The following is a 15,322-nucleotide window of genomic DNA, read 5'->3' as shown; positions in this document are numbered from 1 at the left end:
TTACCATGATTACTAATATTATCATCTATTGCATCCCATTTTCCACTGCTACAACCCTGCTTCAGGCTTTCATTACCTCACAATCTGGGTTACTGTCCTAGCCTCTTAAATTTAGATCTCTATCTCTACTCTATCTTTCACATCAATGCCAATAGATACACAGCTCTAATTATATTATTTCTTTACTTAAAAACTGTCAGTGGTTCTCCTCCAATTAAAGAAAAAATTATTTAACCTGATATTGAAGACCTTCCATAATGTGGTCCTTATCTATTCCTCTAGCCTTCTCTCCTACCAAATTGGAAAGACTTCAAATATGGACCCAGCAATGGGTTAAGTAGTAGAACAGATTTCAAAGAGACTCTGAAGATTGTCACTAAGGATGGATTTTGATTTTTACAATAACAACCCATGAAACCATAATTTAAGTTGAGGAAGAATACCTCTACTAAGAAAATGATAGCTCCTTGAAACACTGAAGTATGAGACTGCAGGAACCCTTCTCCTGACCTCCTCCTCCATTAGAGCCTTCTTGCAGATATTGTCTTCCATTTACATTGTATATATCTTGTATGTATAATTTTTTGCACATGAACTCTTTCAGGGCAAAAACTATTTTTGCTTTTTCTTTGAATTCTCAATATTTAATGTAATTTCTGGCACATAGTAAATATTTCATTATTACCAGTTGAGTGACTGACTCTAATAAGATATGTAATTGTGAATGAATGAAGGGGAGAATGATCTTCCTTATTGATTTTACTGACTCGAAGAAAGCGTGGTCTCCTATATTGCTGGGATTGAGAACAAATGCTTTTTAAAAATTCCACATTTGGAGATGTAGGCACAGTTAGTGTCACAGAAACATTTGCTATTACCTTAAAGGTTTGCCAAATAAGCCCAGTAAGAAGGTGCTTATTTTATCCAATTTAATTTAATTTGAAGAGCATGTTTTAAAAGCAAAAACTATATGCAAAGTCCTGTTCCAAGTGCTGAGATACAAAGGTGAAATAAGACATATAACCTCTCTGTGAAGACCTTATTATCTAGTACAGAGAAAATGCATGCAGATAACTGAAACATTTTAGAATGTTTGACAAAGAGAATGAATGACAAAGAGAAATCCAAGCAAAATATTATGAAGGATTAGGGATCATTTTTAAATGGGAAGGTTTCATGGAAGTGGTGACACCACAATTAGGTCTTGAAGGATTAGAGAGATTTCAACAAAAGAGATGGGGGGGGAGGTAAGGAGGAGTCCATTTCAGACCTGGAAAATATTACCAGCAAAGAGACAGAGGAGAATGAGAAAAAAAAGCATGAAGATTGGTCCAGGTTAGCTAGGATAGAGCCAGTTAATGGGAAGTCTTGAATAACAGTTAATTCTTTATTTAGTAGCACAAGGAACATAGCAGAATGGATAGAGAACTGAACTTGAGACAAGAAATATCTATCCTAAAGATTCATCTCTGACTAGGAATCAATTAAGCAAGCAGTACTTATTAATCAAGGGTCTACTATTTTAGGCATTGTGCAAGGTGTTAGTAATACAAGTACAAAAATAATTAAACAATCCTTATTGCAAAGGACATTATGTATCATTTGTATTATACTTATAAAGTAAATAAATACAAAAACATACAAAGTGATAAATATAAGATTGTTTGGAAGGGAGGGTTTTAATTATGGGGGGGGGTTCAGGAAAATCTTCATGTAGAAGATAGTAATTGGGCACCATCTTAAAGGAAGAATGGGACTCTGAGGTGAAAGATAAAGGAGGGATTATGTTTCAGTCTGTAGGATGGCTAGTGCAAAGGCACAGAGATAGGAGAGGGAGTATCATTTTTGAGAAATGGCCAGGATACAGGAGAGGAAGTAATGTCCAATGAGGTTGAAAAGACACCACTGTATCCTAGTTGTGCAGACTTTTAAAAGCTAAATTATGACCTTGAGGAGGTCACTGATCTTCTCAGAGTTGTAGGAAATTCTCTTAGAATTTAATTATAGGGAAAGAGCTAAGTTGCATGGATAGAGGCAGTACCCTCAGACAGGAGTTTCCAAAGTCAATGAAATTAAAGAACCAGTCTCTGTCCTTTGTGGCAGGACCAGACAGGTATATTGAGAACATTATATAAGCAGCCCAGTCAATGATACAGAGAGAGGAGAATCTGTAGCTTTAGTTGCATTTTTCAAATGGCCATATGGATTTTCCTCCATTAAAGATAATAGAGAACACATCATATAAGTAAAAGATTCTGCCCCTTCCTGCAGCTTCATATCTGGGCTGTGAGTCTCATAGGTGGAACTAAATTAATTTTCACAAAAGATAATATTTGCTGACTCTCAATGTGAGTGAGTGAGGAACTCTTTGTGATGTGCCCAAACAAGCTTTATATTATTGTCTCTTGTGAACATATCATACTAAATGAAACACTTTAGATGGGAAGGAAAGTAGAGAATGATAGGGAAGGAAATCTGCTTCCTGGGTGGTGAGAATCAGGAGACAGCTGCCTGAATTACAGAATCTCACACTCAGAAGGGACCCTAACCTGATTAAGATTCCACAGCATAGCATCCCAATGGGTAGCCATTACTTGAAAGCTTGCATAGATAAAAAGATGGAATAAGGCCTCCTTGTGAGGGCCTTAATATTTAGTAAAAAGAAAATATATGCAAATAGTTGAAATACATAATAGACTGTAGTAATAATCAAAGGGAAATCCAAACAAAATATTATGAAGAATTTAAAGAAGGAGAGATCATTTCCAAATATGGAAAAGGTACCTGGGTCTTTTAGAACCAGAAAGACATCAGTAAATGAGATGAGGGATAAGGAAGAATCCATTTCAGTCTAGAAAATGCTACAAGCAAAGGAATGAAGAAGGCTGAGAAAAAGGTATGGAGACTGGTCCAGGAGAAGGAGTTTATGAGAGATTGTAGTGTAAGATGAGACTAGAAAACTAAGATAGAACCAGTGATGAACTGGAGACAACGCTCCCTTTGGAGACACTAATTATTGGGAAGTTTTCCCTTAGTTTGAACCTAACTGTATTTCTCTGTCTGCTTCCATTGCTCTTCATTGAAATACTTTTCACCCTGCCTCCCTCATATGAATCTATGTTCCTGTTTCACTACCATTCCTATCCTTTTTACATATTCTGAGTAAAGTGATACCTTTTTAGTCATTTCCCAGCTATGAAATATGCACTAAGTTTGAGTAATATCTATAATGTTTAATTGACCTCAAACTGGGGTCTGTGAATTCAAAAATTCTTTTTTACATTTTGATACCCATCTTTTCATATAATTAGTTTTATTTATGATTCTTTGTATTTAATTTTGTGTGTTAAAAAAATCCTATTTTGAGAAGGGATTCATAGGCTTCATCAGATTGCCAAAGGGGTTCATTAAACAAAAAAAAAAAATTACGAATTGTTACATCAAGTATGCTCTAGAAGGCCTTGTCTAGTATTTGTACTTTGTGCATCTGGGCATAAACAGACAAATCCATTGTTGGCTACTTGTTTCGATTTTTTGCCTTTTGTGAATTTTGAGGTATTTCTAAAGTTATTTTTATTCCTACTTTTTAGTAACTCCCTATCATATGCTTGACAACAGTTTTTCTCTTTCTCTCTCTTTTTTTAGTTTAAACTATTTTTAAAAAAATCATCTTAGTAGAACTCTAGGTAAGCATATATATATTTTTTATCATTAAATGCATCATTCCCTGAACAAAAATCTATCATTTTTTATGGTTCATGGTCTAGGAATTACGTTCTTGGACATTGTCTTTCTAATCAACTTCTGCTTTGTAAACCTTTCTCCCTTGCTTTTAATCAACAGTAGTGATAAAATACTATTTGTGTCTCTATAGTTTTCATTTTCTTAGCTGACTTTATAATCCTGAATAATGTTTCCTATGTTTCTATTGGCCATATATTTATAATTTATGCCTAGGTGAAAGTCAGACTTGATAGATCTTGGGAAGTTTTCTGTCATATACACACACACACATATATATATAATTAACTTCCTCTTCCTTCTAATTCTATACCTCAAAATTCCCATTCTCTCCTCTCTGCTCCAGCCTTGGAGTATGATATTGTCTTTGCCCTTGATCTTATCAATTTCTCATCTTTTCTGGAAGTTTGAACTTTCAATTATCCTTTAATCTTTCTAATATTCAGTCATTCTTTATCTACTGAAGCCTTCCCTGTTATTTAAATACATGCTCAGATTTCCCCCATCTTTAAAAAAAAAACTTTTGACTCAAGTAGGTGGTGCAGTGGGTAGAGTGCTGTGACTGGAGTCAGGAAGATGAATCTTCCTGAGTTCAAATCCAGCTTCAGACACTTCCTAGCCACGTAACACTGAGCAAGTCACTTAATTCTGCTTGCCTTAGTTTCCTCATCTGTAAAATGAATTGGAGAAGGAAATGGCAAATCACAGTGTATCTTTGCCAAGAAAACCCCAAATGAGGTCTTAAAGACTTGAATATGAAATAGTCAAACAACTAAAGAACAACAAAACTTTTACTTGGCCATGCCATCCCCTTAAGCTACTCTCCTTTATCACCTCCCTTTCATTTCCAAAACATTTTCTACTTCTGTTACCTCTGGTTCTTCCCATTTTTTTTTTGCTTTTTTGCTAGGCAATGGGGTTAAGTAGCTTGCCAAGGCCACACAGCTAGGTAATTATTAAGTGTCTGAGACCGGATTTGAACCCAGGTACTCCTGACTCCAGGGTCGGTGCTTTATCCACTGTGCCACCTAGCTGCCCCCTCCTTCACATTTCTTAACCTTTTGTAATTCTGATTTTGCCATTTGACTGAGAATTCTTTGTTTAGGATTATCAATAATCTCAATTTATAAATCTAGTGACCTTTTCTTAATTTTCATCCTATTGAATCTCTCTGGAGCTTTTTGAAAATGCTGACTTCATCTTCCTTCCGGATATTCTCAATTCCCTCAGTTTTTGTGACATTTTCCTCTTGGTTCTTCTACCTATCTGGTTACCACCACCTTTGATGCTATTATTGACCATGTCCTGTCCGTTTTATGTGGAGAAATCCCAGGACTCTGTTTGGGCATTTTTCTTTTTCTCTGCTCAAACTCTTAGTGATCTATGGAAATTAAGACTTTTGATCAAGAGTATATTTTTGGACACATTGTCTTTATGATGTCTTTGAGACATAGAGTCCACCAGATAGATGGTGATGCAGGATCAGATCTCAAAGGACATGGAGAATTAGGGCTCATCTGCTTATAGTGATAACTTAAAGCCTTTGAAGTTGACTAGATCACTAAGAGTTTTATCCTACCTCTTTTTTTTTTAGTTTTTTTTTTTGCAAGGCAAGGGGGTTAAATGGCTTGCCCAAGGCCACATGGCTAGGTAATTATTAAGTGTCTGAGGCCGGATTTGAACTCAGGTACTCCTGACTCCAAGGCCAGTGCTCTATCCACTGTGCCACCTAACCGCCCCTTATCCTACCTCTTGAAAACTAACTTCCTTCAAGACACATTTCAAGTCTTTCTACAATAAACTTTTCTTGGTTGTACCAGTTGTTGGTGCATTCCACCCCCACTCCTCCCAAAAGAAGACATTATATATTATGTATTTATGTATTTACTCATTCATTTATTCATTCATTCATTTATTTATTTATGTGTTCTTGTTATTTCTCCCTAGAGAATGTAAGTTACTATAGGGCAGAGATTATTTAATTCTTGCCTGTGTAACCTTATCCTGTGATACTTAATAGGCAGTTATGTTTATAATTATTGAATTGATGCATGTCTCAAGGGGGAAAGTAGACCTCTCTGTTGAACAACTGAGACAAATCTAGATTAGAAAAGTTCTTCAATTAAGAGTCACCAAAATGTTGTCAACCATATAACCCATGCCAAAAAAAAAATAAATAAATAAAAACCAAACCCAACCAGCCCCCTGTCAGTGATTAGCATGGGACTGTCCCATGGCACAGGTTTTGTCAACAGGAATTTGATAGAGGACACAGTAGTGGGACAGGGATTCTCAGAAGTATGATAAGTGGGAAGGGAATAAGTATTTTAAGAGTGTGTACTATGAGCCAGATATGGAGCTAATTGCTATTTTTTTATTTCTTACAAATGTTATCTAATTTTATCCTGCACAAACCTGTTGTAACCCTCATTTTACAGCTGAGGAAACTGAGGTAAATAGAGGTTAAGTAACTTGCCTGGTAAATAGCTAAGGTTGAGTTTGAACTCAGGCCTTCCTGACTCCAAGACCAGAACTCTATTTAATGTATCACCTGGACATCTGTTCTGGAAACCATGGAATTTTTTTGGGGGGGGGGGGCGCAAAATAAGAACTTACAATGACACGTCCTGTTGTGAGATAAGCTTCTGAGGTTAGCTTTTGGATCTGAGTAATCAGGATAATTCAGAAATCAATGATGTCAATATTGGCACTAGGGTATTTATTTAGCAGTCAAAGCTTTTTGACTGGCATTCATAGGAGGAATTATTTAAGAAGGAAGTAGACATGCAATTTCAAGATCTAGTGTGGATGTTTTCTCTATCATGAAGCCTCCCTTGATCTACTTTTTGCCTCAACTACCTGTGATCTTGACTCCTTTGGTATCTCTCTTGTGGCCACATCACACTTTTCCTCATATTGTGTTGTTTCATGTTTGATGTACTCCTCATAGAATCTTCCCTTGCACATATTATAAATTCAATAAATTATTGATTTAATGAACTGATAGCTTGATATATGAGTCAGATGAAAAGGGGTTTGGTTTTTTCAAAGATATCACCTTAGAGGATCCAAAGGTCTTTTAAATGAGTAGAGAGTGAAAAAATAATGGAGAAGCTGAGAGCAAATTAGAGAACCAGGAGGGCTTAGAAGTTAGAAATGTTGGATTTTGGTCCTGTCTAGAATAGAATGAAGCCCTGAATATGAAACCTTGAGTAATTTACTTCTCTTTGAGCCTCATTTTCCTTACTATAAAGTAATGGGATTGGAGGCAGGGTGGGATAATAGAAAGATCTAGAATCAGATCTGGATTCAGAGTGGAATCACTAACAAATCCCTCCTCTGTGAACTTGGCTTTAATTTCTATGGGCCTTAGTTCCCTCACCTGTAAAATGAGGGAACTGATGTAAGAAATTAAGAGTGTGCAGTGGAAAGAGCACCGGCCCTGGAGTCAGGAGTATTTGAGTTCAAATCCTGCCTCAGACACTTAATAATTACCTAGCTGTGTGGCTTGGGTAAGTCACTTAACCCTGTTTGCCTTGCAAAAACCTTAAAAAAAAAAAGAAATCAAGAGTGGTCAGACTTCAGAAAAGCCTGGAAGGACTTGCATGAATTGCTCTTAAGTAAAGTGAACAGAACCAGGAGAACTTTGCACACATTAATAAGCACATTGTATGATGGTCAGCTATGATGGACTTAGCTCCTCTTAGCAGTTTAGTGAATATGGACAGTTCTAAAAGACTTGTGACAGAAAATATCATCAACCTCCAGAGGAAAAAAAAAAACTATGGAAGCTGACTGCAGACCAAAGCATACTATTTTTTACTTTTAAAAATATGCTTTATGTTTTTTTCTTTCTCATGTTTCTTTTGCTATTTATACACACACACACACACACACACACACACACACACACATTTTTTCTATTATTGTAGAACTATTTTGTTTCTGGTCAAGATGGTATAACCTTTACAAAGCAGGCTGGCTGGTCACATCCCAGATACTCAACAAGATTTCTGGGCACCAGTTTTCCTTCCCCAAAGGAGGACCTTAACCCACAAACCAATGGACAAATGTCTGATGGTCTTCTGGGTCATCTCACCCCCAACCTTGAAAAATATTTATAACAATGAGAGAAAAAGGCAAATCAATAGGTTTGACTTCAGAGTTGTTTCCTTTATTACCAGAGATAATTTTATTCCATTGGCCAGAATTTTCACAGCAGGCAAATGTGACTGTCTCTTATACTTGGATCCATGTGCACAGTGGGGGAACCCTACTTAAATTCAAAGGAGAGTGGGCATATGGAGTCAGGAAGTGAAAAGGGCACAATCTCCATGCCTTCAGGCTTCAGTTTATCTAAGAAATGGAAATACCTAATAATAACTAATATTTATAGAGTCAGCTGTATGTCAGTCTCTGTGCCAGGCATTTCACAAAATGTTATCTCAGTTGATCCTCACAACAGCTTTGGGAGGTAGGTGCTATTATTATCCCCATTTTACAGCTGAGGAAACTGAGGTTAAGTGACCTGCCAAGGTCACACAGCTGGTAAGAAGTTAGATTTGAACCCATGTCTTTCTGACTCCAGAACCCAGTACTCTAAGGAATCATTTCCTAGGTTGATGATTTAAGATAGGGATAAAAAAGGATATTAAATGAAAAGACCTGCATAGATGACAATGCCGACCACCACTTCTGTGTTCCTGATGGTACAACCACGAAGCAGAAGACTCTCACTGTTAAAGCCAGTTCTGGTCTGATCTGGATGTTCCCTAAGAAGAATGAAAGAAAATGCTGACAACAATTCTAGTATTATCTCTAGGATTATCACCATAAAACTGGGTGGGGTAAGAAAGGCTTCCCTCTAAGTATAGGGCAGGGAGACTCAAGCCAACTATAAGTAAAGTTCTCATCCCTCCTACCTAACTTAATTGCTATTGCTATTGCTACTGGACTCATGGGGGTGGAATTGGAAATTAGAACCTGCTTAGCCAGAAGGGAAACCACCTCAAAATTAATTTCAGTTAGTTTCTTAAGCACTTACTCTGAACAGAATACTATTTTGGGCATTAAAGAGATGAAATTAGGATGACATAGTTCCTGCCTTCATGGATCATACATTTGAGTAGGATAATATGATATTACCATGAAAAAAATCAGAGTACAAAAGAGTGCATTACAAGTAGCTCAGTACCTTCTTTGTTAAACCCAGAGGTAGGGCTTATTTGTTTTAAGGGTTTCTTTTTCCCCCCCTTTTTTTCTTAATGAGGGAGGGAGAAGACAGGGGAAATAATTCTTTAATTAATACATTTTGTTTTAGATTTTTTTTTTTTGCAAGGCAATGGGGTTAAGTGTCTTGCCCAAGGCCACACAGCTAGGAATTACTAAGTGTCTGAGGCTGGATTTGAACTCAGGCACTCCTGACTCTAGGGCTGGTGCTCTATCCACTGTGCCACCTAGCCGCCCTTAAAAATATTTTTTAGAAAAGAACAAAACAAAACAAAACAAAACAATACACTATAGGTGCATGAGGAGTACAAGAGAACACTCTATGGAGTTTCAGAGGTGAGAGGTCATTAAAATGAAAAGCTCAGGAAGTCTGGAGGAGTTGGCAAGTAAGTTCCGATTTAAATAATAGATAGAAGTTTAATAAGTAGTGGGGCAAAAGGACATTGCAGGGATAGGGAACAATTACTGGACATCAGTTTCCTCCTCTGTAGAATGTGGATTAAATTAGTAGTATCTTCTAGCTCTAGATAATTGACTAATCAGCTGATCCATAAGCAAGTATTTATTAAACACTTACTATGTTTGAGATACTATGCTAAGCTCTGGGAATTTAAAGATAAAAGTAAGAATCTTTACCTTTAAGGAGCATATATTTTAACAGGGGATGTGATTTATACATGTGGGAGTATATATAAAATGAACAAAAGGATGTTTTGGAAGGGGGCACCATGATGATAATGGTGCTTGGACTGAGTCTTTAAGGAAAGGAGGTGGAAAAGTATGGGTTGTGTATGGTAGATAGAAAGAAGTCCAATTTGATGAATGAAAGGTAAGGCTGAAAAGGTTGATCATGGAGGGCCTTGGATGGTTGACATGTATTAGCTGTGTGACCTTGGGCAAGTCATGTAGTCCTCATTGCCACACATCCAGGGCCATCTCCAGTCACCCTGATTCATATTTGACTGCTGAACCCAGATGGCTCCAGAGGAGAAAGTGAGGCTGATGACTTAATTACAGCATCCACAAATCTCAATCTAATTCAAATGCATGTCATGGCATCACCTTCTTGTTGTTATATTCTTCTTCAAGAATAAAGGACAAACATTGGTAATAATAGCTATGTGGTTTAATGGAGCTGATCTGGAAATTAGGAAGACCTGCATTCGAATTCCACTTCTGATGGCTATCTGTATGACTGGGAAACTCAAGTTGAAACTTAGATTTTAATTCTTAGTATTCCAGGAAACTCTCAGAATATAAATTGTAGAAGAGTTGCTGATTTGTATTAGTAGGGGGAGTTTCTTATACCAATAAAATTACAGTTCTGGTATAATAATAATGATGATGACTAATATTTACATTGAACAAAGATTTATAAAGTGCTATATAGAAATGGAATACATGTTTTATATAAAATATTTATATACAAAATATTACAGATATGTGTGTGTATTTATATGTATCTACACATGTATGCATATATACATATATTTATATATCTATATCTGACTTCTTGCAACAGCCCTACTTTGTTCCATTTTACAAATGAGAAAATGAGAAAGAGAAGTTCAGTGATTTGATCAGGGTCACAAACTAAGTCTTCTTGATTATAAGTTTAGTGCCAGGCCAATACCACTAAAAGGGTTTGGACAAATGAGTAAAATGAACAGGATGATGCTTGAGGAAAAGAAGTTGTCAGTGATGATATGGGGATAATTGGGAGACACAGTGGAGAATGGAGGTAGGAAGTCTTGTTAGGGAGTTATTTCAAGCTTCTTAGATAGTGGTAATGAATGCTTACTATAATGACAGTAGGATAGTGGGAGATTGTATCCTTCAGAGAAATAGGATTAATAGAATTTAATAACTAATTGAATATAAGAAATTTGGGAGAGGGAAGAATCTCAAGGTTGTGAACCCAGGAGGCCAGTTGGGACTCCCTTCAGAACTGGTATACAGAAAGAGGGATGTATTTTGGGAATAGCATGAGAATCTTGGTTTTGCACACACTGGGCTTGAGACAAATATGGGACATTCAAGTAATGACGTCCTATAGTCTAAAAGTGATACTGAGTCTGGACAGATGATTTGGGACAACCATTTAAGACATAAAAGTTTGAAACCATGGAAGTGAATGACATTAACAAAAAACGATTTAAGCACTGATAACAATGTACTTACTGTATATCATGGGCTAGAGGTACAATTTGAAAAATAAAAAGGCTTAGTCTCTGGTTTGGAGGAACTTATATTTGACTAGAAGGAATAGGCCATGAAGTCAGATAAGTATTCATAAAATTTGAGGAGGAGTTTCATGAGCTGAGCCTTGAAGGAAGCTAAGGAAAAGAGGGAGCATATTCCAGTGATGGCACAGAAGGGAGAGATGTGCTGAGTTTGGGGAGCAATAAGCAGACCATTTGGCTGGAATATAGAGAGGGTGAAAGGGAATAATGAGTAATGAACCTTCAAAAATAGGTTTGAGTCAGATTGTGAAGGGATTCAAATGATGAGTTGAGGAATTGGTTTTTTTTCCTAAAGACAATAAGAAGCTGTTGTAGTTTCTTAAGCCTGGGAATGACATGATTACACTTTTGCTTTGGGAAGATTATTTTGGCAGCTGTATGGAAGATAAAATGGAGAAAGGAGGCACTGGAAAGCAATTATAAGTCTGTTGCAATAGTCCAAGTGTGAGATAATATGTTGAATGTGTAAGTGGGGAATGAGTGTGCAGGTTGCTAAGGAGGCAGAAATAATAAGACTTAGCAAACTGATTGGATGAATGATGGGGGGAAGGATGATTCTTGATTAGATGAAAGAAGGAAAAGAGAATCCTAGGGAATATCCACTTTAAGGGATATGGAAGAGGAGAAGTCAGTGAAGGAGAGACAGAAGGACCAATTAGTTAGAGATGTAAGAGAAGAAGCTGGTAACTCTGAGGACAGAGTGTACTAGGGGAAGGTATACACTATGGTGTTTAATGCTAAACAGAGATCTGGGGAGTAAAAACTGTGATGAAGTCATTAGATTTGTCAACAGGGAAAATCACAGGTTATATGAGACAAAGGAGTTTGAATGGAGAAGTGCCTGGGAGACTAGAATATAAAAAGATTAACAGGTGGTGAAGGAGATGATATCTATTACTCTTTCTAGGGATTTAGAAGTAGAAGGGGATAGAGATAGAGGATGCTAGCTTGAAAGGAGAGCAAGGTAAAAGGAGAGAGTTTTTCAAGACAGTAGAGATCTGAGCTTGTTTGTAGGCAGTTGGGAAAGAGTCAAATATTAAGTTCAAAAGAATTCTTACTTAAATGCTCTCCTTTCTGGATGGTGCATTGCAAAGATGATTAGTCCTTTTAATGAATGCCTCAAGAACAGGATGCAATAGGTTTTACAGACCCTGACTTCTTTGTCCCTTCTTAATAATTTCCCCACAGGTTCATCATTTTAGAATTATAAAAGACCTTACATGGGGATAGAAAGGAATATACCTTTTTCTCTGCAGTACATGGAACTTATACAAAAACTGACCATGTACTAAAAACCTAATGATCACCTGCAGAAAGGCAGAAATAGTGAATACATCTTTCTCAGATCACAATGCAATAAAAGTCATATGCAATACTGGGCCAAGGAGATATAGACCCAGAACAAATTGGAAACTGAATAACCTCATTTTAAACAATGAGTGGACCAAAAAACAAATTATAGAAAGAATTAACCATTTTATCCTAGATAATGATAATAATGAGACAACATACCAAAACCTATGGGATTCATTCAAAGCAACTCTCAGGGGATATATTATAGCTCTAAATGCTTACATGAATAAATTGGAGGAAGAGGAAATCAATGAACTAAACATGCAACTAAAAAAATTAGAGAAAGAATAAATCAAAAATCCCCAATTAAATACCAAATTAGAAATTCTAAAAATTAAAGGAGAAATTAATAAAATTGAAAGCAAAAAATCTATTGAATTAATAAATAAAACCAAAAATTGGTATTATGAAAAAACCAATAAAATTGATAAACCTCTGGTCAATTTGATTAAAAAAAGAAAGAAGGAAACCAAATTGCTAGTATCATAAATGAAAAAGGTGAACTCACCACCAATGAGGAGGAAATTAAAGTAATAATTCAAAATTATTTTGCCCAACTCTATGCCAATAAATTTGATAATCTAAGTGAAATGGATGAATATTTACAAAAATATAAGTTGCCCAGGTTAAATGAAGAAGAGACTAAATACCTAAACAACCCTGTCTCAGAAAAAAAAATTCAACAAGCCATTATTGAACTCCCTAAAAAAAAAATCTCCAGGGCCTGATGGATTCACAAGTGAATTCTACCAAACATTTAAGGAACTATTGGTTCCAATCCTATATAAACTCTTTGGAAAAATAGGGAAAGATGGAACTCTGCCTAACTCTTTATTACCTAAACCAGGAAGAGTTAAAACAGAGAAAGAAAACTATAGACCTATTTTCCTGATGAATATAGATGCAAAAATCCTAAATAAAATCTTAGCAAAACGATTACAACAAGTCATCACTAGGATAATACATTATGATCAAGTAGGATTTATTCCAGGAATGCAGGGTTGGTTCAATATTAGGAAAACTATTAGTATACTTAATTATATCAACAACAAACCTATTAGAAATCATATGATCATATCAATAGATGCTGAAAAAGCTTTTGACAAAATACAGCATCCATTCCTATTAAAAACACTAGAGAGTGTAGGAATAAATGGACTGTTCCTTAAAATAATTAGCAGTATCTATTTGAAACCATCAACAAGCATTATATTCAATGGGGAGAGGCTAGAGGCATTCCCAATAAGATCAGGGGTGAAACAAGGGTGCCCATTATCACCACTACTATTCAATATTGTATTAGAAATGTTAGCATCAGCAATTAGAGAAGAAAAAGAAATTGAAGGAATTAGAATTGAGAAGGAAGAGACAAAATGCTCACTCTTTGCAGATGACATGATGGTCTACCTAGAGAATCCCAAGAAATCATCCAAAAAACTACTGGAAACAATTAGCAATTTTAGCAAAGTTGCAGGTTATAAAATAAACCCTCATAAATCCTCAACTTGTCTATATATGTCTAGCAAAAAACAGCATGAAGAGCTAGAAAGAGAAATCCCATTCAAAGTAACCTCAGACAATATGAAGTACTTGGGAGTCTATTTGCCAAGACAGACTCAGAATCTTTTTGAAAACAATTATAAAACACTTCTCACACAAATTAAATCAGATTTAAATAACTGGACAAATATCAACTGCTCATGGATAGGTAGAGCTAATATAATAAAAATGACAATTCTACCAAAACTAAACTATCTGTTTAGTGCCTTACCAATCAAAATCCCCCAAAAATTACTTTAACGAGTTAGAAAAAATTGTAAGTAAATTCATATGGAGAAATAAAAAGTCAAGAATTGCCAGGAGTTTAATGAAAAAAAGTGCAAAAGAAGGTGGCTTAGCCCTACCTGATCTAAAATTATATCATAAAGCATCAGTCATCAAAACTGTTTGGTATTGGCTAAGAAATAGAGTGGTGGACCAGTGGAATAGACTAGGTGTAAAAGCAGGAGATGATTATAGTAATCTGCTGTTTGATAAAGCCAAAGAGTCTGGCCATTGGGATAAAAACTCCCTCTTTGATAAAAATTTCTGGGAAAATTGGAAGTTAGTATGGAAGAAACTTAAATTAGACCAACACCTCACACCCTTTACCAAGATAAGATCCAAATGGTTACAGGACATGGACATAAAAAACAATACTATAAGCAAATTAGAAGATCAAGGACTAGTCTACCTGTCGGATCTATGGAAAGGGGAGCAATTTATGACTAAGGAAGAGTTGGAGAACATCACCAAAAACCAATTAGATGATTTTGATTACATTAAAGTAAGAAGCTTCTGCACAGATAAAACCAATGTAACCAAGATCAAAAGAAATGTACTAAATTGGGGAACAATCTTTACAACTAATGATTCTGACAAAGGACTCATTTCTAAAATATACAGAGAACTGAGTCATATTTTTAAAACAAAAAGCCATTCCCCAATTGACAAATGGTTAAAGGATATGCAAAGGCAATTTACAGATGAGGAGATCAAAATAATCCATAGCCTTATGAAAAAATGCTCTAAATCATTAATTATTAGAGGAATGCAAATTAAAGCTTCTCTGAGGTACCACCTCACACCTCTCAGATTGGCCAGTATGACCAAGAAGGATAATGATCATTGTTAGAAGGGATGTGGGAAATCTGGGACACTATTGCACTATTGGTGGAGCTGTGAACTCCTCCAACCCTTCTGGAGAGCTATTTGGA

The 15,322-nt window shown here is 36.0% G+C and overlaps 1 protein-coding gene across 1 annotated transcript in view; it reads right to left on the bottom strand.

Annotated features, from left to right (window-relative positions):
* The window catches only part of LOC141502212 (phospholipid-transporting ATPase VB-like), a 102,285-nt gene that overhangs the window by 70,730 nt on the left and 16,233 nt on the right, over positions 1-15,322 (bottom strand). The window contains 1 exon segment of the mRNA XM_074206868.1: positions 8,407-8,513. Within this exon segment, the coding sequence (XP_074062969.1) occupies positions 8,407-8,513 (107 nt within the window).

Source organism: Macrotis lagotis, chromosome 1, assembly GCF_037893015.1.
Source record: "Macrotis lagotis isolate mMagLag1 chromosome 1, bilby.v1.9.chrom.fasta, whole genome shotgun sequence".
Lineage (NCBI taxonomy): Eukaryota > Metazoa > Chordata > Mammalia > Peramelemorphia > Peramelidae > Macrotis > Macrotis lagotis.
Note: the sequence above shows the minus strand (reverse complement) of the source record. Positions and strands in the feature narration are given on the sequence as shown.